Consider the following 25083-nt stretch of genomic DNA (forward strand, 5'->3'; position numbering starts at 1 on the left):
AATGTTGCACATAATAAACAGACACCTTATTATTATGCAGAATTCTGAGCTTACATATCATTTATTGTTTATGACAGAACTGACGTTTACTCCCAGAGAGCAAGAGACACACTTTTATCTCGTGAGTATAGAAGAGTAAGACAAACCTGTTGTTCTTGAACATTGAGACCATTCTCAAACTCTTCTCAAAACCCCAGTGACAGAGTTGATCCAAGCATACATTGCATACAGTGCAATTTTATGAATCAGCTATTGTCATTGGGCACATTTGTTTTGCGTCACCCGTTGTACATTTTAGACGATTCCATTTGTCCTAGTGACATTTTCACCCACCTGGGGAACCAGGCGATGTAAAACGAGTGCACCCAATGTATATAATGACACATTTTTGGTCTTTCATTCATTCTGCTTCCTCCCAGCAGTAACAGTCTGTGGGCTATGGAGTGACAGCAGGCTCAGAACTGGGCCATATACCTGGAGGGAAAGAAACAGGAAACATCAGTCAACAGCCAGTCTAGCGGAGCAACTTAAATTAGGCCCAGACCAGACCAGACCAGGCGATACACAGGAATGTGCTGATGTGGATGGAAATATAATTAGTCAGGTTGAGAAAGTTTATAATATTTTGGAGGTTTTTAGTTGATTATCCCAATAGGATAATTTATTTTGTAAGTCAGTGATTTTCACGAGCTTATATTTAAGAAGATAGTAAAGAGCTTCTTACCTTACCTCCTCCCTTCAGGGTGCTAAATGCCTTCTAGATGACAGTCTCACAGGAATTTACATCGTCAATCAAACAATCAAAGAGTGAAGTCAATAAATGATCATGATTTATTTTGTCACAATCAATCTGGATAGTGATGCTGTAATCAAACCGTGCATTAATCAGGTTCAGGCGTGTTGTTCATAATACTGATTTGTCGCCTGGTGGTTCAGATCGGTTTGTGTTTTAACCAACTCCACTGTGTTCCTTCATTGTCATGCCAAACATGTGCCCAAATGACAAGTTGGCTACGGCACATACAGTACCGTATGATACCATGCCAACTCAAATAGGAGAGACGAGGGAATATCAGGATTGTGAGAAATGCAGAATATAACGTTTTCTTTCATGCAGTATGAGTTAAATAAGCACCTCAAAAGAGTCGAGAGTAGCAAACACAAGGGAACTTTCACACAGTGTAATTGGTGTGTGTTTCTTGTGTCATGCAGTGTGGGGGTTGACCCACTTGTATGTTCCCTCGTAGCGGAATCCCACCCTCCTCACGAGCTCATCCGCTTCATTTGGTCCACGACTGAGGAACAGGGACAGATAGAGGGTGGAGGAACAACAGGGACAGATAGAGGGTGGAGGAACAACAGGGACAGATAGAGGGTGGAGGAACAACAGGGACAGATAGAGGGTGGAGGAACAACAGGGACAGATAGAGGGTGGAGGAACAACAGGGACAGATAGAGGGTGGAGGAACAACAGGGACAGATAGAGGGTGGAGGAACAACAGGGACAGATAGAGGGTGGAGGAACAACAGGGACAGGTAGAGGGTGGAGGAGGAACAGGTAGAGGGTGGAGGAGGAACAGGGACAGGTAGAGGGTGGAGGAACAACAGGGACAGATAGAGGGTGGAGGAACAACAGGGACAGATAGAGGGTGGAGGAACAACAGGGACAGATAGAGGGTGGAGGAACAACAGGGACAGATAGAGGGTGGAGGAACAACAGGGACAGATAGAGGGTGGAGGAACAACAGGGACAGATAGAGGGTGGAGGAACAACAGGGACAGATAGAGGGTGGAGGAACAACAGGGACAGATAGAGGGTGGAGGAACAACAGGGACAGGTAGAGGGTGGAGGAGGAACAGGTAGAGGGTGGAGGAGGAACAGGGACAGGTAGAGGGTGGAGGAACAACAGGGACAGATAGAGGGTGGAGGAACAACAGGGACAGATAGAGGGTGGAGGAACAACAGGGACAGGTAGAGGGTGGAGGAGGAACAGGTAGAGGGTGGAGGAGGAACAGGGACAGATAGAGGGTGGAGGAGGAACAGGGACAGATAGAGGGTGGAGGAGGAACAGGGACAGAGTGGGTGGAGGAGGAACAGGTAGAGGGTGGAGGAGGAACAGGTAGAGGAGGAACAGGTAGAGGGTGGAGGAGGAACAGATAGAGGGTGGAGGAGGAACAGGTAGAGGGTGGAGGAGGAACACGGACAGAGAGGGTGGAGGAGGAACAGGGACAGAGAGGGTGGAGGAGGAACAGGGACAGAGTGGAGGAGGAACAGGTAGAGAGTGGAGGAGGAACAGATAGAGGGTGGAGGAGGAACAGGGACAGATAGAGGGTGGAGGAAGAACAGGTAGAGAGTGGAGGAGGAACAGGTAGAGGGTGGAGGAGGAACAGGTAGAGGGTGGAGGAGGAACAGGTAGAGGGTGGAGGAGGAACAGGGACAGGTAGAGGGTGGAGGAGGAACAGGGACAGAGAGAGGGTGGAGGAGGAACAGGTAGAGGGTGGAGGAGGAACAGGGACAGAGGGTGGAGGAGGAACAGGGACAGAGAGAGGGTGGAGGAGGAACAGGGACAGGTAAAGGGTGGAAGAGGAACAGGGATAGAGAGGGTAGAGGAGGAACAGGGACAGATAGAGGGTGGAGGAGGAACAGGGACAGAGAGAGGGTGGAGGAGGAACAGGGACAGAGGGTGGAGGAGGAACAGGGACAGAGAGAGGGTGGAGGAGGAACAGGGACAGGTAGAGGGTGGAGGAGGAACAGGGACAGGTAGAGGGTGGAGGAGGAACAGGGACAGGTAGAGGGTGGAGGAGGAACAGGGACAGAGGGTGGAGGAGGAACAGGGACAGAGGGTGGAGGAGGAACAGGGACAGAGGGTGGAGGAGGAACAGGGACAGAGATGGTGGAGGAGGAACAGGGACAGAGGGTGGAGGAGGAACAGGGACAGAGAGGGTGGAGGAGGAACAGGGACAGAGAGAGGGTGGAGGAGGAACAGGGACAGGTAGAGGGTGGAAGAGGAACAGGGATAGAGAGGGTGGAGGAGGAACAGGGACAGATAGAGGGTGGAGGAGGAACAGGTAGAGGGTGGAGGAGGAACAGGGACAGATAGAGGGTGGAGGAGGAACAGGGACAGATAGAGGGTGGAGGAGGAACAGGTAGAGGGTGGAGGAGGAACAGGGACAGATAGAGGGTGGAGGAGGAACAGGGACAGATAGAGGGTGGAGGAGGAACAGGGACAGGTAGAGGGTGGAGGAGGAACAGGGACAGGTAGAGGGTGGAGGAGGAACAGGGACAGGTAGAGGGTGGAGGAGGAACAGGGACAGGTAGAGGGTGGAGGAGGAACAGGGACAGGTAGAGGGTGGAGGAGGAACAGGGACAGGTAGAGGGTGGAGGAGGAACAGGGACAGAGAGAGGGTGGAGGAGGAACAGGGACAGAGAGAGGGTGGAGGAGGAACAGGGACAGAGAGAGGGTGGAGGAGGAACAGGGACAGGTAGAGGGTGGAGGAGGAACAGGGACAAATAGAGGGTGGAGGAGGAACAGGGACAGAGAGAGGGTGGAGGAGGAACAGGTAGAGGGTGGAGGAGGAACAGGGACAGAGGGTGGAGGAGGAACAGGGACAGAGAGGGTGGAGGAGGAACAGGGACAGATAGAGGGTAGAGGAGGAACAGGGACAGATAGAGGGTAGAGGAGGAACAGGGACAGGTAGAGAGTGGAGGAGGAACAGGTAGAGGGTGGAGGAGGAACAGGGACAGGTAGAGAGTGGAGGAGGAACAGGTAGAGGGTGGAGGAGGAACAGGTAGAGAGTGGAGGAGGAACAGGGACAGAGAGGGTGGAGGAGGAACAGGGACAGATAGAGGGTGGAGGAGGAACAGGTAGAGGGTGGAGGAGGAACAGGTAGAGGGTGGAGGAGGAACAGGGACAGATAGAGGGTGGAGGAGGAACAGGTAGAGGGTGGAGGAGGAACAGGTAGAGGGTGGAGGAGGAACAGGTAGAGGGTGGAGGAGGAACAGGTAGAGAGTGGAGGAGGAACAGGGACAGAGAGAGGGTGGAGGAGGAACAGGGACAGAGAGGGTGGAGGAGGAACAGGGACAGATAGAGGGTGGAGGAGGGTTAGATGGACATGCGATGTGATGAAAGTAAGGTAGGATTAGTAGTATTACTTACCTTCCATAGGTATAAGGGATAGGAGGTGTTTTCTCTCCCTCTATGTGATGGAGGAGGGGAGTGAAGATCCTCCAGGCTTCTCGCAGCTCATCACTGGGAGAGGAAAAGGACCAGGAAACAGGAGCAATGATATGATTTAAACCACAGCGTTGGTGAAGATTTGTTTCTGATTGGCTAGAAGGGCGTTCTAGAATGGTCATTAAAATGTGTGCTTTAGCTTTGTTTTCTTTGGCAACTGTGGTGTGAACGCCTCCGTTGTGTACATTTACCTTGGAAAAATGAACTGGGCCTTTATCCCTTATATATATTGTCACATAAATCAGGTCTAATAGAAATGTTCCTTCCATACATGAGAGATTATCAGTGTAGATTACATAGGGTTTCTCGGGTCAGAGATAGTGTGGTGACTGAGACAGGGTAAGAGACAGACATGTCAGTGGGCACATCGCCACCCCTCGGAGCCTGGTTCCTCTCTAGGTTTCTTCCTAGGTTCCTGCCTAGCCAACATGCTTCTACATCTGCACTGCTCGGGGTTTTAGGCTGGGTTCCTGCATAAGCACTTTGTGACAACTGCTGATATGAAAATTACATTTGAAATGTATAAATTTAAGCGGGTGAGATAGTGGCAGTCAGAGACAGACCTGCGGACAAAGTGCATCGGATTCCCACAGAACACATCCAGAATCAGACGTTCATATGCATCAGGGAGCTTCACGTCCTGTCGAGAGAACACGAGACGAGTTATCTATTCTACACACACACACACACACGTTTTGAGCCTGTAATCGAACCCACAAATGCTGATGCTCCAGATACTCAACTAGTCTAAAGAAGGCCAGTTTTATTGCTTCTTTAATCAGAACAACAGTTTTCAGCTGTGCTAACATAATTGCAAAAGGGTTTTCTAATGATCAATTAGCCTTTTAAAATGATAAACTTGGATTAGCTAACACAACGTGACATTGGAACACAGGAGTGATGGTTGCTGATAATGGGCCTCTGTACGCCTATGTAGATGGCTGATTTTTAATGGACTGTTTCCAGCTACAATAGTCATTTACAACATTAACAATGTCTACACTGTATTTCTGATCAATTTGATGTTATTTTAATGGACAAAAGAAAGTGCTTTTCTTTCAAAAACTAGGACATTTCTAAGTGACCCCAAACTTTTGAACGGTAGTGTACACACACACACACATACATACATACATACATACATACATACATACATACATACATACATACATACATACATACATATATATATATATTACCTTGTATCTGCTCCTGTAGGTAAGGTCCAGTTCAGTCTCCTCAGGGCTGAAGTAGGCTCCAGGCTTCTTGGTCATCATCTTGAGGTAGATGGCCTCATCAGGCTGTACCCTCACCACCAGCTCATTCCTCTGGCACTGCTCATTAAAGATGTCCCCTGGAACATCCGTGAACTGGAGACGCACTTCCGCCTTACGCTCGTTGAGTGCCTTACCGCAACGCAGGACGAACGGAACACCTAGGGGGTGAGGGATGGGCGGATGGATGAGGGGAGAGAGGGATGGGCGGATGGATGAGGGGAGAGAGGGATGGGCGGATGGATGAGGGGAGAGAGGGATGGGTGGGTGGATGAGGGGAGAGAGGGATGGGTGGGTGGATGAGGGGAGAGAGGGATGGGTGGGTGGATGAGGGGAGAGAGGGATGGGCGGGTGGATGAGGGGAGAGAGGGATGGGCGGATGGATGAGGGGAGAGAGGGATGAGTGGGTGGATGAGGGGAGAGAGGGATGGGTGGATGGATGAGGGGAGAGAGGGATGGGCGGATGGATGAGGGGAGAGAGGGATGGGTGGGTGGATGAGGGGAGAGAGGGATGGGTGGATGGATGAGGGGAGAGAGGGATGGGCGGATGGATGAGGGGAGAGAGGGATGGGTGGGTGGATGGGAGAGCGACAAAGAATAGAGTGAGGGTAGATGAGAAGGGAGGAGAGAAAGAGAATGTGTATGAGAGTTATGATCGACGTTCCTGTGCAGGTGGAGTCAAACAAGAGGAGTTGGGATGTCTAGTAACAGAATAACTAGATAAGAGAGGGAGAGTTCAGGATTGTGAGGAATGCAGAGTATCAGGCTGACAATATGAGCGGATGAGTCTGGAAGATATGTCGAAATCTGTCAACATGTCTAGATAAGGGACATAGGAGGAAAATAGGAAAAGAGTTTGCTAGAATCCAAGATGGCTGTCGGTCCTCACCATCCCATCTCTCATTCTGTACGTAGAGCACAGAGGTGGCGAAGGTAGGCGTCCGGGAGCCGTTGGGCACGGTGGGGTCGTCTAGGTAGCCCAGTCTGGCATGGCCCTTCCCCTCAGGGTCCCCTATGTACTGACCCAGTACCACATCAGACCGAGGCACTGGGGTGATGCACTTCAACACCTTCACCTAGTGTTCACACACACGTTTAGAAGACAGAGGGAATGGTCATATAGCTTTATGTCACCTGTGTAAAAAGTGTGCCCAGAGTTTGTCTTGGTCAGCATGTCCATGGGAAAACTCCTGACCCTAAGTGGAATACTGATCATAGTGGAACACTGGTTGGTGATGCTACCTTCTCATCTCTCACATCATCAGGGCTGGTGGAGGCAGGCTTCTCCATGGCAACCAGAGAGAGCATCTGGAGGAGGTGGTTCTGCATGACATCACTAAAGCAGGAAATATCACAAACCCATGGAACTGAACAACTCAATTATTTGTCACATGCTTTGCAAATAACAGGTGTAGACTTAGAATAAAATTCTTACTTATGGGCCCTTCCCACAATGCAACAAGAAAGATAAATAATAGAAAAAGCTATATTCCACTACATTGCCATAGAATAAGAGAACCACATGAAAATCTGAAAACAGTTGATCAAAGTTTTCCAGTGATTTATACTTTGGCATGGCATGACAGGCTGTTGCAAATGCCGCTCCTCCTCACCGGATGATGCCAAAATCATCAAAGTATCCTCCACGTCCCTGTGTACCGAATGGTTCTTTAAAGGTTAGAACCACACAGGCCACGCTGTTCCTGTTCCAGATAGGACCAAAGATACGGTTCCCAAACCTGATGGACAGACAGAGGACAGGATCAAAACACAATGGTAAACAGTTTCTGTGTTGGTAAGAACATAGCACGCCAAGGCTCTTTCAGTTCCCACAGGGATCACACACACATACCAAACCTGTATGAACACACTTCATTGTCAATCGCTTTGGACAAAAGCATCTGCTTCATTGTGATGAATACTGTACAGTACTTCATGAACAAGGAAGATTTTACATCTGTAAATGTCCTCCTGGGATCAGGACTCAAGCTGTACCTGAGGACCATGAGGTTAACACCATCTCTGTACCTGAGGACCATGAGGTTAACACCATCTCTGTACCTGAGGACCATGAGGTTAACACCATCTCTGTACCTGAGGACCATGAGGTTAACACCATCTCTGTACCTGAGGACCATGAGGTTAACACCATCTCTGTACCTGAGGACCATGAGGTTAACACCATCTCTGTACCTGAGGACCATGAGGTTAACACCATCTCTGTACCTGAGGACCATGAGGTTAACACCATCTCTGTACCTGAGGACCATGAGGTTAACACCATCTCTGTACCTGAGGACCATGAGGTTAACACCATCTCTGTACCTGAGGACCATGAGGTTAACACCATCTCTGTACCTGAGGACCATGAGGTTAACACCATCTCTGTACCTGAGGACCATGAGGTTAACATCATCTCTGTACCTGAGGACCATGAGGTTAACACCATCTCTGTACCTGAGGACGATGAGGTTAACACCATCTCTGTACCTGAGGACGATGAGGTTAACACCATCTCTGTACCTGAGGACGATGAGGTTAACACCATCTCTGTACCTGAGGACGATGAGGTTAACACCATCTCTGTACCTGAGGACGATGAGGTTAACACCATCTCTGTACCTGAGGACGATGAGGTTAACACCATCTCTGTACCTGAGGACCATGAGGTTAACACCATCTCTGTACCTGAGGACCATGAGGTTAACACCATCTCTGTACCTGAGGACGATGAGGTTAACACCATCTCTGTACCTGAGGACGATGAGGTTAACACCATCTCTGTACCTGAGGACGATGAGGTTAACACCATCTCTGTACCTGAGGACGATGAGGTTAACACCATCTCTGTACCTGAGGACGATGAGGTTAACACCATCTCTGTACCTGAGGACGATGAGGTTAACACCATCTCTGTACCTGAGGACGATGAGGTTAACACCATCTCTGTACCTGAGGACGATGAGGTTAACACCATCTCTGTACCTGAGGACGATGAGGTTAACACCATCTCTGTACCTGAGGACGATGAGGTTAACACCATCTCTGTACCTGAGGACGATGAGGTTAACACCATCTCTGTACCTGAGGACGATGAGGTTAACACCATCTCTGTACCTGAGGACGATGAGGTTAACACCATCTCTGTACCTGAGGACCATGAGGTTCTAACACCATCTCTGTACCTGAGGACCATGAGGTTCTAATACCATCTCTGTACCTGAGGACGATGAGGTTCTAATACCATCTCTGTACCTGAGGACGATGAGGTTCTAACACCATCTCTGTACCTGAGGACCATGAGGTTCTAACACCATCTCTGTACCTGAGGACCATGAGGTTCTAATACCATCTCTGTACCTGAGGACGATGAGGTTCTAATACCATCTCTGTACCTGAGGACCATGAGGTTAACATCATCTCTGTACCTGAGGACGACGAGGTTCTAATGCCATCTCTGTACCTGAGGACGATGAGGTTCTAATACCATCTCTGTACCTGAGGACGATGAGGTTCTAATACCATCTCTGTACCTGAGGACGATGAGGTTCTAATATCATCTCTGTACCTGAGGACCATGAGGTTCTAATACCATCTCTGTACCTGAGGACGATGAGGTTCTAATACCATCTCTGTACCTGAGGACGATGAGGTTAACACCATCTCTGTACCTGAGGACGATGAGGTTAACACCATCTCTGTACCTGAGGACGATGAGGTTAACACCATCTCTGTACCTGAGGACGATGAGGTTAACACCATCTCTGTACCTGAGGACGATGAGGTTAACACCATCTCTGTACCTGAGGACGATGAGGTTAACACCATCTCTGTACCTGAGGACGATGAGGTTAACACCATCTCTGTACCTGAGGACGATGAGGTTCTAATACCATCTCTGTACCTGAGGACGATGAGGTTAACACCATCTCTGTACCTGAGGACGATGAGGTTAACACCATCTCTGTACCTGAGGACCATGAGGTTAACATCATCTCTGTACCTGAGGACGACGGGGTTCTAATGCCATCTCTGTACCTGAGGACGATGAGGTTCTAATACCATCTCTGTACCTGAGGACGATGAGGTTCTAATACCATCTCTGTACCTGAGGACGATGAGGTTCTAATACCATCTCTGTACCTGAGGACGATGAGGTTCTAATATCATCTCTGTACCTGAGGACCATGAGGTTCTAATACCATCTCTGTACCTGAGGACGATGAGGTTCTAATACCATCTCTGTACCTGAGGACGATGAGGTTAACACCATCTCTGTACCTGAGGACGATGAGGTTAACACCATCTCTGTACCTGAGGACGATGAGGTTAACACCATCTCTGTACCTGAGGACGATGAGGTTAACACCATCTCTGTACCTGAGGACGATGAGGTTAACACCATCTCTGTACCTGAGGACGATGAGGTTAACACCATCTCTGTACCTGAGGACGATGAGGTTAACACCATCTCTGTACCTGAGGACGATGAGGTTAACACCATCTCTGTACCTGAGGACGATGAGGTTAACACCATCTCTGTACCTGAGGACGATGAGGTTAACACCATCTCTGTACCTGAGGACGATGAGGTTAACACCATCTCTGTACCTGAGGACCATGAGGTTCTAACACCATCTCTGTACCTGAGGACGATGAGGTTCTAACACCATCTCTGTACCTGAGGACCATGAGGTTCTAACACCATCTCTGTACCTGAGGACGATGAGGTTCTAATACCATCTCTGTACCTGAGGACGATGAGGTTCTAATACCATCTCTGTACCTGAGGACCATGAGGTTAACATCATCTCTGTACCTGAGGACGACGAGGTTCTAATGCCATCTCTGTACCTGAGGACGATGAGGTTCTAATACCATCTCTGTACCTGAGGACGATGAGGTTCTAATACCATCTCTGTACCTGAGGACGATGAGGTTCTAATACCATCTCTGTACCTGAGGACGATGAGGTTCTAATACCATCTCTGTACCTGAGGACGATGAGGTTAACACCATCTCTGTACCTGAGGACGATGAGGTTCTAATACCATCTCTGTACCTGAGGACGATGAGGTTCTAATACCATCTCTGTACCTGAGGACGATGAGGTTCTAATACCATCTCTGTACCTGAGGACCATGAGGTACTAATACCATCTCTGTACCTGAGGACCATGAGGTACTAATACCATCTCTGTACCTGAAAACAATGAGGTTCTAACACCATCTCTGTACCTGAGGACCATGAGGTTCTAACACCATCTCTGTACCTGAGGACCATGAGGTTCTGCACCATCTCCTTGCCCAGGTAGTGGTCTATGCGGTAGATCTGGTCTTCTCTGAACAGGGAGGAGAAGTGGGACGACAGCTCCTGAGAACTCTGCAAGTCACGACCAAATGGCTTCTCCACTATCACCCTGCTCCAACCTCTAACACACAGAGACAGAGACCAAGAGAGCACTTTACAGTGTGGTACAGGGATGTGTGAGTGTGTTTGTGCATATGTGTTTATGGGTTTTCTATCCTTGCGGGGACCAGAAATTCAGACTAGTGGGAACATTACGCCATTCCCCACAAGGAAGAAGGCTATTTTAGGCAGGGGCGCAACTTTCACTGGGAACTGGGGGGCATTCTGAAATTGTATTCCTGTGTGAAGGCAAAGGTTCTGGAAGGCTGGCTGGAACAGCACGGGAGAGTTGAGCATAGTTCAGTGTGTACATGTTGTGCTCTTTCACCGAGTTGTAAAAGAAAGCAGAACAGAAACAGGCTACTCTTTAGTAGACTGATGTAGTTGGCAAGGTAACTGCTGTTTAACTTAGCCGGGGGGGGGACGAGTATTTATTCGCAGTGCTGAGCTAGTATTGTAACTGACATGTTAACTTTAGCTAATGTTTTATCCCCTCTCGACTGAGGTGAATAAATAAGCTACGCTAGTGAGCAGCTACCACAATCAGTTCAGCTCTAGTCTCTAGTTATCTGTCAGATAGTGATATGAGGTGGCTATTAGTACTATCTGACAGCAGTTGTTTGTATGGACACCTTTTGTAGCCTTTGTTTTGTCCCATTTCAACAGAAGTAAATTAACTTGGGTAGCTTTCGCCAGTTGATGTACAGTTGGCAAGACAGCTGGCCAAAAGTTGGCCAACGATAGCTATTATTTTTGCCTCAATCACACTAGACCTGAATCAAATGATGAAACCATCGGCCAAACAATTGAAGATTGATATTGTGATGTTTTTTCAGTACAATGTGAGTTTTTATTAGCCAGTATGGCAATGTAATGTTATTGATTTGTCAGTTTCCCTAGCTAATTCCATACTTTTCACACTGACACAGTAATAAACAGCACTAACATTACAGGCGTCACTGTCATTGTGCACAGTAGAGGTCTGTACAGGACCGATTTCTTCATCCCACTCCTGCCTGCACCTTTTCATACCGCAACTGCTGGCTTTCTGTCTGACTCCCACAAGAACTGGTCCCAAACCCAACCACAGTTCCGCAAAGTCTTTTTAGGCGTATGTGACGCAGCTCACTTGCCAGCCATGGTCCCAGAAATGTTGAGCACTATAGGCAATATCAAATGTGCAAAAATAACTTTAGAAATAGGTTAAATTACCAGAGATTCTGACATGGCCCTTATGTTAGACTATCTGTATTACTGGGCTATATCAGCCAATATGCTGGATGTAGATTGAAGAGAGCCAAATTGGAGAGACTTGTACTTTCTCTTGCACCATTTTTATAGCCTACGTTTGGGAGTGGAAGGATTTTCAGACATAGAAACATGGGTGATCAATATTTAGGCCTTTGTAGGCAATGTAGTAAACTATAGCCTAATCATAGGCCTATTTAGGAAGTATATTTCCTTGGAAAGAACTGCCCTGAGCAACACAATATTTATTATTGAATTACCTTTGATCTAGTTCAGTCTTATTAAACACTTAAACATATTTAATAATGATCTCTTACCTAGCTTGATGACTGTGGGTATTTTTGCTTACTTTTTGTTCTAAATAGAGATGACATATTGGATTTGATAAAAATGCAGGAAATTCGCATTCGATGGCTAAACCAGACGCCTCGCCAGGTTATGTCCCCCCCACTTCTAAAACCAAAGTGGCACCTCTGATTTTAGGCTTAGGGGTTCGGTTTAGGGTTAGAATTACAGTTAGGTGTTAGGGTTATGGGATTGGGGTTCGGTTAAGGTTTAGGGAAAATAGTAAAATGATAGAAAAACAAAATGTATGTGTGTTCATGCATGCATATGCTTGAGTGATCTGACAAGTGTGTTTGAGACACTGACTTGCGGCACATGCAGTGGGCTCTGATGTTCTTGCTAACATGATGGTAGACGCTGGGGGGCAGTGCCAGGTAGAAGACACAGTTAGCATGGTCAGCCCCCTTGCTGGTGGTCAGGGAGCTCAGGTGGGCATTCAGCTCAGAGAAGGAGTCCTCCTCATCATACCTGCCGCTCAGGTAAGAGTTCCTACTGAAGAACGCAGCGAGGCGCTCACTCTCACCATCACCAACCTGAGAAAACACACATGTACACACATGAATGATTACAACAGAATACCTATCCACAGTCTTTTCATTGTAATGAGTATGAACATGTACATCTAGGTCAACCACATGTCCTGGATTGCATTTTGCCCCTGTGTCACCCTTCCCACAAAGAAACAATCATGTCCTGCATTTTATCAACAAATTCAAGCACCACTAATTTAGGAAAAAAATGTTGATTTCAGTCAGACATTCCAATCTGTCTCTTGCAGAAAAACAGTGCCCCTCTGTCTCAGTAGGTGTAGACCATGTATCTGATGCTGTCTGGACAGTGAAACAGCCCCCCCTCTGTCTCAGTAGGTGTAGACCATGTATCTGATGCTGTCTGGACAGTGAAACAGCCCCCCTCTGTCTCAGTAGGTGTAGACCATGTATCTGATGCTGTCTGGACAGTGAAACAGCCCCCCCTCTGTCTCAGTAGGTGTAGACCATGTATCTGATGCTGTCTGGACAGTGAAACAGCCCCCCCTCTGTCTCAGTAGGTGTAGACCATGTATCTGATGCTGTCTGGACAGTGAAACAGCCCCCCCTCTGTCTCAGTAGGTGTAGACCATGTATCTGATGCTGTCTGGACAGTGAAACAGCCCCCCTCTGTCTCAGTAGGTGTAGACCATGTATCTGATGCTGTCTGGACAGTGAAACAGCCCCCCTCTGTCTCAGTAGGTGTAGACCATGTATCTGATGCTGTCTGGACAGTGAAACAGCCCCCCCCTCTGTCTCAATAGGTGTAGACCATGTATCTGATGTTGTCTGGACCAAAAGACTACGTAATGTCATACTATTTCTGTCCAGACAGCATCAGAAACAGGGGTTACATATAGAGGGGCGCCGTTTCGCTCAGCCGGATGCTTTCTCCAGTGATATAGTTTCAGCAGAGAGAAAGACGCGAAGCGAGAGGGCACACTCTCGCCAAAATCTGCCCAGAATAAGCCCAATACGATTCTATGGGAATAATATGCAGACCTAAGCTTGTCGCTTGCCTTCCAGGCTATGGGACAAAGACTCCCATTGTTAGGGCGGAGTCATGAGCATCTCATTATATACAGATCTCTGGTTTCCTCGCGTATTAGGAAGGAAAGTTGTGGGGTGCACAGTTCACTGTTAGGATGCTCTATTGCCCTAAAGTAAATTGATGTTTTGCCAAAATTATATATAATTACTCCTGTCTAAATCAAATAATTCAAAATACTTTACATAGCCACAGAGGACCATTAGCTTTTTCTTTCTTTTTAAAAAATAAATAGCTATGGATTGTTTTCAATCAGAAGTGTGTAGGCCTAAGCCCATTTGGGTAGTGCACCTGGTAATAGGTCTAGCTGATGGAGTTGCAGCCGTCAGTGAAAAGCATTGAAATGTGTTAAGATAGTGTCTTGAGTATTATTTTTTTAATTTAACCTTTATTTAACTAGGCAAGTAAGTTAAGAACAAATTCTTTTTTACAATGACGACCTACCCGTCATTGTGTGTGGAAAAGATATGGTGAGTCTCTCTTCAGAATGCATGTATACACTACATGACCAAAAGTATGTGGACACCTGCTCGTCAAACATCTCATTCCAAAATCATCGGCATTAATATGGAGTTGGTCCGCCCTTTGCTGCCATAACAGCCTCCACTCTTCTGGGAAAGCTTTCCACTAGATGTTGGAACAGTGCTGCAGGGACTTGCTTCCATTCAGTGAGGTTGGGCACTGATGTTGGGCGATTAGGCCTGGCTCGCAGTCGGTGTTCCAATTTATCCCAAAGGTGTTTGATGGGGTTGAGGTCAGGGCTCTGTGTAGGCCAGTCAAGTCCACCAATCTCAACAAACCGTTTCTGTATGGACCTCGCTTAGTGCACAGGGGGCATGTCATGCTGAAACAAGAAAAGGCCTTCTCCAAAATGTTACCACAAAGTTCGAAGCACAGTATTGTCTAGAATGTCATTGTATGCTGTAGCGTTAAGATTTCCCTTCACTGGAACAAAGGGGCCTAGCCCAAACCATGAAATACAGCCCCAGGCCATTATTCCTCCTACACCAAACTTTACAGTTGGCACTATGCATTCGGGCAGGTAGCATTCTCCTGGAATCCGCCAAACCCAGATTAGTCTGTCGTACTGCCAGATGGTGAAGCGTGATTCATCACTCCAGAGAACCCGTTTCCACTGCTCCAGAGTCCAATGGCGGCAAGCTTTACACCACTCCAGCCGACGCTTGACATTGCACATGGTGATCTCAGGCTTGTGTGCGGCTGCTTGGAAACCCATTTCATGAAGCTCCCACAAACAGTTATCGTGCTGATGTTGCTTCCAAAGGCAGTTTGGAACTCGGTAGTAAGTGTAGCAACCAAGGAAAAGTGATTTTTACGCTCTTCGCGCTTCAGCACGTGGCAGTCCATGTTTGTCAGCTTGTGTGGCCTACCAGTTCTCAGCTGAGCCGCTGTTGCTCCTAGATGTTTCCACTTCACAATAACAGCACATACAGTTTCCCGGGGTAGCTCTAGCAAGTCTGAAATTTGATGAACTGACTTGTTGGAAAGGTGCCCCGTTGAAAGTCACTGAACTCTTCAGTAGGGCCATGCTACTGCCAATGTTGGTCAGCGGAGATTGCATGGCTGTGTGCTCGATTTTAAATGTGGTCACCCTATGTACATCCCCCAATAACCTCACTGACAAACCACTGTCACAATAGAGGGAATCCAGTCAAGGCAGTTTCACATGGACTTTCAAAGGTGAAGCTACCAAAAGCGAAATGACTTTGATCAAAAAAAGTTAGCAGAACCGAGTTGCCTGCACTCAGCCTACACTAAGAGTCCTTACCTTCATATGTGGCAGACATGCTGTCCTGATGTCGTCCATGGTCAGCTCGGAGCGAGCGAAGCCCACAAAGTGGGTCTCTTCTGGGAGAAGCTCATCTCTGAACAGCCACCTATAAGAGGAGGACTGAACAATGAGATGCAGTATAAAAAGGGACAGAGACAAAGACAGGACACTCAGTCAGCTCCCTGGAGACATGATGACCTAGAACACTGGTCAAGGAGCAGACCCCCCCCCCCCCCCCTAAACTCCTAGCATAATTAGTAGAAACTTGAGATGACAACCCTGAACCTTGAACAGCATTTACGGACAGTCATTCTGATGATTCAGGGACTGTGGAGATAGACAGGCACATGATCCAGCAACAGAAAACAGGAAATTCACTCACCATAGAGTAGGATAGATCTTCTTATTGGCAAGATCTCCCTGAATGGATAGATACAAAGTTAAATAAAGTATTTGAGAGACTAAAATGTGCCTAGAACCTTATGGTTGATTACTCTTGTTTATAATCGTTTCCTGTTTCTATGAACACATGGTACAGTACAGGGCAGTTCAACGTCCAACCTTCACAGTACCGATCTACTGTCCCCAAGTCCAGAACAGACTATGCAAAGCGAGCAGTACTACATAGAGCCATGACTACATGGAACTCTATTCCACATCAGGTAACTGATGCAAGCAATAGAATCAGATATAAAAAACAGATAAAAAAAATAAAAATAAAACACACCGTATGGATCAGCAGGGACTGTTAAGCAACACAAACATAGGCACAGACACATGCATACACACACGATAACATATGCACTATACACACACACGATAACATACGCATTATGCACACACACATGGATTTTGTGTTGTAGATATGTGGTAGTGGAGTAGGGGCCTGAGGGCACACACTTAGTGTGTTGTGAAATCTGTTATGAATGTTTTGTAATGTTAAAAAAAATATATGGTATAACTGCCTTCATTTTGCCAGACCCCAGGAAGAGTAGCTGCTGCCTTCGCAGCAAAACTTTTAATTGACCCAGTCAACGTGGGGCATGGTGTGAGTAGCATACATATTTAAACACAACACTGCATAACAGGAAGACAAACACTGCAGCACAGCCATTCTGAAAAGTAACTTTTTAACACACTCAAATGTAGCGAAGGGGGGTAGTTATTTGTGATAGACAGATGGTTAACTCACGGAAGTGGACAAACATTTTAAGTCCTAAACTCATCTCTCTCTTTCAGCGCTAGATAAAGAAAAGCCAGATGCAGCACATTTCAGTCAGCGTGTGACCCCTCTCCTCTCTTCCCCCAGTCACACACACACACACACACACACACACACACACACACACACACACACACACACACACACACACACACACACACACACACACACACACACACACACACACACACACACACACACACACACACACACACACACACACTTACTTACTTAGTTGACCCCATGTTTGGACTTCAAACCAGATGGAACTCTAGATATAGAGAGTCATATACTAGCTGGGTAATTTTAACAAGCAAGACTCCACGTTTCCGTAACAACTCACACAGCAGCCTAATCAGTAGCATAACTACTGAGTCGTTAGGTCCTGTGGTTGATCTTAAAGCAAATCTCAAAAGGAACCCACTCTTATCCCACAGTGGAAGCAGTGCAACAAGTCAGTAACTTTCTTTTAAATACTGTGGAACTATGGCTATTGGCTGTGTTCCAACATTCACACTAGAACACTTCCAGCATTGAAGCAGTATTCTGGTAGCATAAAGTCTGACACGTGGTAATCTAGTATGAACATTGGACTGTACTCTATGTAGCCCATGTCTCTGCCCTTGTAGAACAGAACTGAACAGAACATACCACAGGGAAAAGGTTCACTGTTACCATCAAATAAACACATGCATAGAGGGACAACTACTACTTAGCCTGAGTGCCAGTCTGTTTGTGCTATCATACCAACTCCTTGTCACTCAATGTCATGCCAAACATGAAAGGAAGAGCACAAACAGGGTAACTACTAGAGTACTCACTGAGGCTCCCAGTATGATGAAGATGTGTAAGTCAGATGAATGGGACAGCTCACTTCTCAGCTGACCCAATATCTCAGAGTGGGTGAGACACTCAGGAACACCACTCTTCTCCATCTGGTGTGTTGTCTCTGTACTGTATGTCAAGCTTAGTTCCCTCTCTGCTGCTGAAAGACAGCAAGAGACATACAACAATAGCGACAGGAAGATGTTGGAGTCAGTCTTTGTGTGTGATCTTACTCTCTGTGTCGTGTTGTCTCATTCACTCACAAAGGGTCCAGGTCCAGCTCTCTCCTGGCTCAGTCAGTAACAGAACAGTGGAGTGTGTGTGTGTGTGTGTGAGGTAGGTTCAAATTGTAACTGTCATCGTTGCATAGCAGAAATATTCACCAAGGCAATGCTGCCACCTATTGTTGCAAAGGAAGAATGTCTCAATGTGATATGGATAGGGGTACGGTGATTAGGCATCAGGATATATGATAAACAGAGTATGGTGATTGTATACGAGTGTGAACAAATAAAGTGAGTGTGAGTTGGAGTGTCAATGTGAGCCCTGTGGGTGTGTAGAGCCCTGTGGGTGTGTAGAGCCCTGTGAGTGTGTAGAGCCCTGTGAGTGTGTCGAGTCCTGTGAGTGTGTAGGGCCCTGTGAATGTGTAGAGCCCTGTGGGTGTGTAGAGCCCTGTGGGTGTGTAGAGCCCTGTGGGTGTGTAGAGCCCTGTGAGTGTGTCGAGTCCTGTGAGTGTGTAGGGCCCTGTGAGTGTGTAGAGTCCTGTGAGTGTGTAGAGCCCTGTGAGTGTGTAGAGCCCTATGAGTGTGTAGAGCCCTGTGAGTGTGTATAGAGCCCTGTGAGTGTGCATTGTCAGTGCAAAAATAAAAGGGTAGATACAAGGTATGTGACATGGGCAAGGCATGAAAGACAACGCCCCACATTAGCTGCCTCTCCACATTCCAACAGACCAGGGCCTGATTTACCCATAGCGATCGGATTTAGGCTTACGAGTGTTTTAACGATGCAGCTTTCTTACAAAAGGCCCGAAGATGTAACATGCGTTTCCCAAAACACCACGGAGAGAGAATGTTCGCTAAGTGCATCGTTGTCAAGGCAGATGTCAATACTGATAGGATCCAAAGGCAGCACTGCTCTCGGATCAGCTTTCTCCATTCAAATCTGACCTTAACATTAGAATTATGCCACAATACTGACGACGGATCAGCTCCTAGAAAGATATCACCCATGGCTGCAAATAGAGGCGTTTTATTCTAATGCTCACCCTATAATAATGCACTAAATCAAGATTTGGCTAAACATTGCACACATTAGGCTACACATGAAATATTGAGTATACGCAACATTGATACCTAATCTTTCCATGACAGACTGACCAGGTGGAAGCTATGATCCCTTAATGATGTCACTTGTTCAATCCACTTCAAATCAGTGTAGAGATGAAGGGGAGAAGACAGATTAAAGAAGGATTTTTAAGCATTGAGACATGGTGTGTGTGCCATTCTAAGGGTAAATGGGCAAGACAAAATATTTAAGTGCCTTTGAACGGGTATGGTAGTAGGTGCCAGGCGCACCGGTTTGTGTCAAGAACTGCAAAGCTGCTGGGTTTTTCAGGTTTAACAGTTTCCCATGTGTATCAGGAATGATCCACCACCCAAAGGACATCCAGCCAACTCAACAACTGTGGGAAGCATGGGAGTCATCATGGGCCAGCATCCCTGTGGAATGCTTTCGACACCTTGTAGAGTCCATGCCCCCAACGAATTGAGGCGGTTTAGAGGGCAAACGGGAGCCAACTCAATTAGGTGTTTTTAATGTTTTGTAAACTGTGTATATTGAGGCAAAACATTTGGTTGTAGACAAATTGCAAAATAAAACAATTAAATGAACATGAAATTGACTTCAACATCATTCAAAGGTAAGAATTGAATGACGAAAGCTGACCCGAGAGCAGCAACCCCTACGATCCAATCAGTATCAACACCAGCGTCAACAACGCACTTAGTGACTCTTCTCTCTGCCTGGTGTTTTGGGAAACGCATGTCACATCTTTGGCTGTTGTAGGAAAGATGCATCGTTAAAAACACTCGTAAGCCTAATATCCATCGCTATCGGTAAACCGGGCCCTGGTTTGACAACCCTCAGCCACAGTCTTTCACCTCGTTTGTGAAGCCTGAAGCCGAGGCTAGACTACACTCAACTTTCATTTCCAAATACAAATAAATGACATGTCTTTCTTAAGATTAGTCCGTCTAACACACGTTCATAGTGGTCATTAACTTAGAACTTGTATAAGTTATAATTCATTAAAGGAACGACCTTAAGAGTCCGAAACCACTCCTTGCATAAACAATATTGTGCAATGCAAATTGTGAGAGAAAGATATATTTATCATTAACTAGCCTATTCAACAGCTCACCCGGAACAAGGTTTATTATTGTAGGAATTCATAAGTCCCAAATACCACACTATTACCTACATAGTGCACAACTTTTGACCAGATCCCTACGGGCCCTCGTCAAAAGTAGTGCACTATAGGGAACGGTGTACCATTTGGGACAAAAAGAAAAGTCTCGTATTATCAGCTTGTGGGTTCTGATAAGAACAGGGCCCATATCTCCAGCGTAATAAAAGTTGGTCTGGAATCAAAAAGTATGAAAGTCACATAGGAACAGACACACACAAGAGCATGATATTCAGCATCCCTTAGTTCCCTTGCCAGATAATTTGCCTAATAGCATTGTATTTTGAACACACAGTACTTTCAGTTCGTGCCATATGTAAAGTAGTACATAACCAGGAACAAAAAAACACAACGAGCTAGAGACAGTCTGGTAGAAACCAACCAAGTATCACATTGGTAGACGTTGCTGGAAAGACATGTTATCAAATGCTGGCTGTAATACACAATCTTCTTGTTTTTATTCATCTAATGTGGCCAAAAGATGGGTAAAGTTGATATCACAAGTCTTATTAAAGGCATGTTAATAAATCAAGAATTAACCTAAATTAAAACCCCCCAAAAGTTCTCATTCAATTTCCATTCCAATCCTTCATATGTTAATAGGAATATTTGTCATGATTTTGAATATCCCTTTACCTCTGGTATATCCTGTAAGGAACATACAGTATGTCAGTTTACTATGACAAATAAGAAAAACATTTTTTTTTTTTTTTACACCTCTCCCTTTGGCAAATATTTGCACAGCAACAACATTCACAATGTCTACATTAATTTCCTGACAAACATAGTGTAAATTAGACAAACAAAACAATTATTTAAAACCTGGAGTATAAAGAAAAGGATCTTCTGTGTTAAGATCCTAGTGGTCAGTGATGGACATCTTCCTACCATATTAGCTGGGTAGAGCATATCGCTGCCTGCCAGTTCAGGGTCATGTTTAGTAGGGTATACCGTAGCAAAAGGTTTTGCAACAAAAATGTCAATCTGTGTTCTCATTGGACAAGTTCAGGTAGGAGTGGAGATCCCAGTTTCACTCTGCTTCAAAATATTTCCCCCTACTGAACACAACCCAGGCTGCAGTGTTCAGTTCCCCCCCACCACGAGAAGGAACCAGACCCCCTTCAACCTTCATTCCTGAGTCTCCATCATAAATATAGTTCAAACAGTCAGAGGTTAAATCCTGAGCTCATTCACATAGGTAGGCAGTACTCCATGTTCTACCAGTTCATTCCTCTCAAGTCAGCAATGTTGTGTTCTCAGTGGCATATGTTCCTGTCCTGTTGTCCTCAGCTGGCACTGGCCCTTCCTTCTTGACCCTGAGTCTATGGGTGGATGGGCTGGTATAGGGGTCAAGGTCCAGTACAAGCTTTAATTTTGGTTAAGGTCAGGGGTTTAAGTTCAGGGAGGTCAACTGAATGTCCAGTGCTGGTTGAGATCAGCAGTGTTGCAGTAGTACATCACTATCTGGCTCCCTATCAGGAGTAAGCATTTTCCACTGGCTGGGTTCTGGAGGAGATTCTCCTGGAGAGGGCAGAGGGTTAACACTACAGAGTCAGACCATGTACTTCAGCTATGGACAGATACAGAACCAGTCAAAAGTTTGGACACACCTACTCATTTTAGGGTTCTTCTTTACTTTGACTATTTTCTACATTGTAGAATAATAGTGAAGACATCAAAACTATTAAGTAACATATGGAATCATGTAGTAACCCAAAAAAAGTGATAAACAAATAAAAATATATTTTAGATTCTTCAAAGTAGCCACCCTTTGCCGTGATGACAGCTTTTCACACTCTTGGCATTCTCTCAACCAGCTTCTTGAGGTTGTCACCTGGAATGCATTTCAATTAACAGGAGATCCTTCTTAATACGTTTGAGCCAATCAGTTGTGTTGTGACAAGGTAGGGGTGGTATACAGAAGATAGCCCTATTTGGTAAAAGACCAAGTCCATATTATGTCAAGAACAGCTCGAATAAGCAAAGAGAAACGACAGTCCATCATTACTTTAAGACATGAAAGTCAGTCAATATGGAATTTTTCAAGAACTTTGAAAGTTTCTTCAAGTGCAGTCACAAAAACCAACAAGCGCTATGATGAAACTGTCTCTCATGAGGACTGCCACAGGAAAGGAAGACCCAGAGTTTTGGTTCCAACCGCCATGTCTTTGTGAGACGCAGAGTGGGTGAACGGATGATCTCCACAGGTGTGGTTCCCACCGTGAAGCATGGAGTTGGTGTGATGGTGTGGGGGTGCTTTGCTGTGACACTGTTGGTTATTTATTTAGAATTCAAGGTAAACCTAACCTTTATGGCTACCACAGCTTTCTGCAGCGATACGCCATCCCATCTGGTTTGCGCTTAGTTGGACTATCATTTGTTTTTCAACAAGACAATGACCCAACACACCTCCAGGCAGTGTAAGGGCTATTTTACCAAGAAGGAGAGTGATGGAGTGCTGCATCAGATGACCCGGCCTCCACAATCACCCGACCTCAACCCAATTGAGATAGTTTGGGATGAGTTGGACCGCATAGTGAAGGAAAAGCAGCTAACAAGTGCTCAGCATATGTGGGAAGACTGTTGGAAAAGCATTCCAGGTGAAGCTGGTTGAGAGAATGCCAAAAGTGTGCAAAGCTGTCATCAAGGCAAAGGGTGGCTACTTTGAAGAATCTCAAATATAAAACATTTTTATTTGTTTAACACTTTTTTGGGTTACTAAACTCAGCAAAAAAAGAAACGTCACTTTTTCAGAACCCTGTCTTTCAAAGATAATTCGTAAAAATCTAAATAATTTCACAGATCTTCATTGTAAAGGGTTTAAACACTGTTTCCCATGCATGTTCAATGAAACATAAACAATTAATGAATGCACCTGTGGAATGGTCGTTAGGACACAGCTTACAGACGGTAGGCAATTAAGGTCACAGGTATGAAAACTTAGGACACGAAAGAGGCCTTTCTACTGACTCTGAAAAACACCAAAAGAAAGATGCCCAGGGTCCCTGCTCATCTGCGTGAACGTGCCTTAGGCATGCTGCAAGGAGGCAGGAGGACTGCAGATGTGGCCAGGGCAATAAATTGCAATGTCTGTACTGTGAGACGCCTAAGACAGCGCGGACAGCTGATCGTCCTCGCAGTAGCAGACCAAGTGTAACAACACCTGCACAGAATCGGTACATCCGAACATCACACCTGCGGGACAGGTACAGGATGGCAACAACTGCCTGAGTTACACCAGGAACACACAACCCCTCCATCAGTGCTCAGACTGTCCACAATTGGCTGAGAGAGACAGCACTGAGGGCTTGTAAGCCTGTTGTAAGACAGGTCCTCACCAGACATCACCGGCAACAACGTCACCTATGGGTACAAACCCACCATCGCTGGACCAGACAGGACTGGCAAAAAGTGCTCCTCACTGACGAGTCGCGGTTTTGTCTCACCAGGGGTGATGGTCAGATTGAGGAATGAGCGTTACACCGAGGCCTGTACTCTGGAGCGGGATCGATTTGGAGGTGGAGAGTCCGTCATGGTCTGGGGCAGTGTGTCACAGCATCATCGGACTGAGCTTGTTGTTATTGAAGGCAATCTCAAAGTTACAGGGAAGACATCCTCCTCCCTCATGTGGTACCCTTCCTGCAGGCTCATCCTGACATGACCCTCCAGCATGACAATGCCACCAGGCACACTGCTCGTTCTGTGTGTGATTTCCTGCAAGATGGGAATGTCAGTGTTCTGCCATGGACAGCAAAGAGCCCGGATCTCAATCCCATTGAGCACGTCTGGGACCTGTTGGATCGGAGGGTGAGGGCTAGGGCCATTCCCCCCAGAAATGTCCGGGAACTTGCAGGTGCCTTGGTGGAAGAGTGGGGTAACATCTCACAGCAAGAACTGGCAAATCTGGTGCAGTCTATGAGGAGGAGATGCCCTGCAGTACTTAATGCAGCTGGTGGCCACACCAGATACTGACTGTTACTTTTGATTTTGACCGCCCCTTTGTTCAGGGACACATTATTCCATTTCTGTTAGTCACATGTCTGTGGAACTTGTTCAGTTTATGTTTCAGTTGTTGAATCTTGTTATGTTCATACAAATATTTACACATGTTAAGTTTGCTGAAAATAAACGCAGTTGACAGTGAAAGAAGAAGTTAACATGATTCCATATGTTATTTCATAGTTTTGATGTCTTCACTTTTATTCTATTATCCAAACTTTTGACTGGTACTGTCCTGAAAATCTATGGTAATACCTGAACATGGTTGTCTAGCGATGATCAACAACCGATTTGACAGAGCGTGAAGAATTTTGAAAAGAATAATGGGCAAATGTTGAACAATCCAGGTGTGGAAAACTCTTAGAGATTTACCCAGAAAGACTCACAGCTGTAATCACTGCCAAAGGTGCTTCTACAAAGTATTGACTCGGGTATGAGTACTTACGTAAATTAAATTTCTGCATTTCCTTTTCAATACATTTGCTAACATTTCTAAAAACATGTTTTACTTTATCATTATGGAGATTTGTGTGTGGATGAGGGAGAATTCAAGCTGTAACACAACAAAATGTGGAATAAGTCAAGCTGTATGAATACTTTCTGAAGGCACTGTGTGTGTGTGTGTGTGTGTGTGTGTGTGTGTGTGTGTGTGTGTGTGTGTGTGTGTGTGTGTGTGTGTGTGTGTGTATGTGTAT

At 46.1% G+C, this 25083-nt stretch overlaps 2 protein-coding genes across 4 annotated transcripts in view; both read right to left on the reverse strand.

The window, feature by feature from the left end:
* Positions 1-42: 42 nt before the first annotated feature.
* LOC120059090 (glucose-6-phosphate 1-dehydrogenase-like) lies at positions 43-18251 on the reverse strand. 3 transcript variants are annotated; one of them, XR_005478104.1, is made up of 14 exons: positions 18189-18251; positions 17922-18082; positions 16261-16298; positions 15876-15984; positions 12818-13044; positions 10782-10940; positions 7123-7248; positions 6752-6845; positions 6399-6585; positions 5435-5670; positions 4799-4875; positions 4158-4250; positions 725-1295; positions 43-474 (listed from the first exon to the last, which is right to left on the reverse strand). XR_005478104.1 is itself a non-coding variant. In XM_039007887.1 (13 exons), the coding sequence occupies exons 1-13, from the start codon at positions 18033-18035 to the stop codon at positions 456-458; spliced, it is 1545 nt and encodes a 514-aa protein (XP_038863815.1). In that variant the 5' UTR covers positions 18036-18241; the 3' UTR covers positions 43-455. The 3 variants fall into 3 exon arrangements, 1 of the variants encoding a protein (XP_038863815.1); XR_005478103.1 differs by having other exon boundaries at positions 17922-18085; positions 18189-18230; XM_039007887.1 differs by having other exon boundaries at positions 1230-1295; positions 17922-18241.
* Positions 18252-20716: 2465 nt separating this feature from the next.
* The window catches only part of LOC120059592 (polypeptide N-acetylgalactosaminyltransferase 6-like), a 32712-nt gene continuing 28345 nt past the window's right edge, over positions 20717-25083 (reverse strand). Inside the window, exon 12 of the mRNA XM_039008724.1 lies at positions 20717-21910. Coding sequence (XP_038864652.1) covers positions 21797-21910 — 114 coding nt within the window. The 3' untranslated portion in view covers positions 20717-21796. The remainder of the gene's footprint in view (positions 21911-25083) is intronic.

Source organism: Salvelinus namaycush, chromosome 14 (assembly GCF_016432855.1).
Source record: "Salvelinus namaycush isolate Seneca chromosome 14, SaNama_1.0, whole genome shotgun sequence".
Lineage (NCBI taxonomy): Eukaryota > Metazoa > Chordata > Actinopteri > Salmoniformes > Salmonidae > Salvelinus > Salvelinus namaycush.

Excerpts from the sequence above, each read along its gene's own strand:
- LOC120059090 (XM_039007887.1), bottom strand. The coding sequence starts at position 18,035 with ATGGAGAAGAGTGGTGTTCCTGAGTGTCTCACCCACTCTGAGATATTG. Across the intron at positions 5,671-6,398 it reads ACAGAATGAGAGATGGGATG|GTGTTCCGTTCGTCCTGCGT; the intron begins GTGAGGACCGAC and ends CTCACCCCCTAG. Across the intron at positions 4,251-4,798 it reads CCGATGCACTTTGTCCGCAG|TGATGAGCTGCGAGAAGCCT; the intron begins GTCTGTCTCTGA and ends TTCCTCTCCCAG.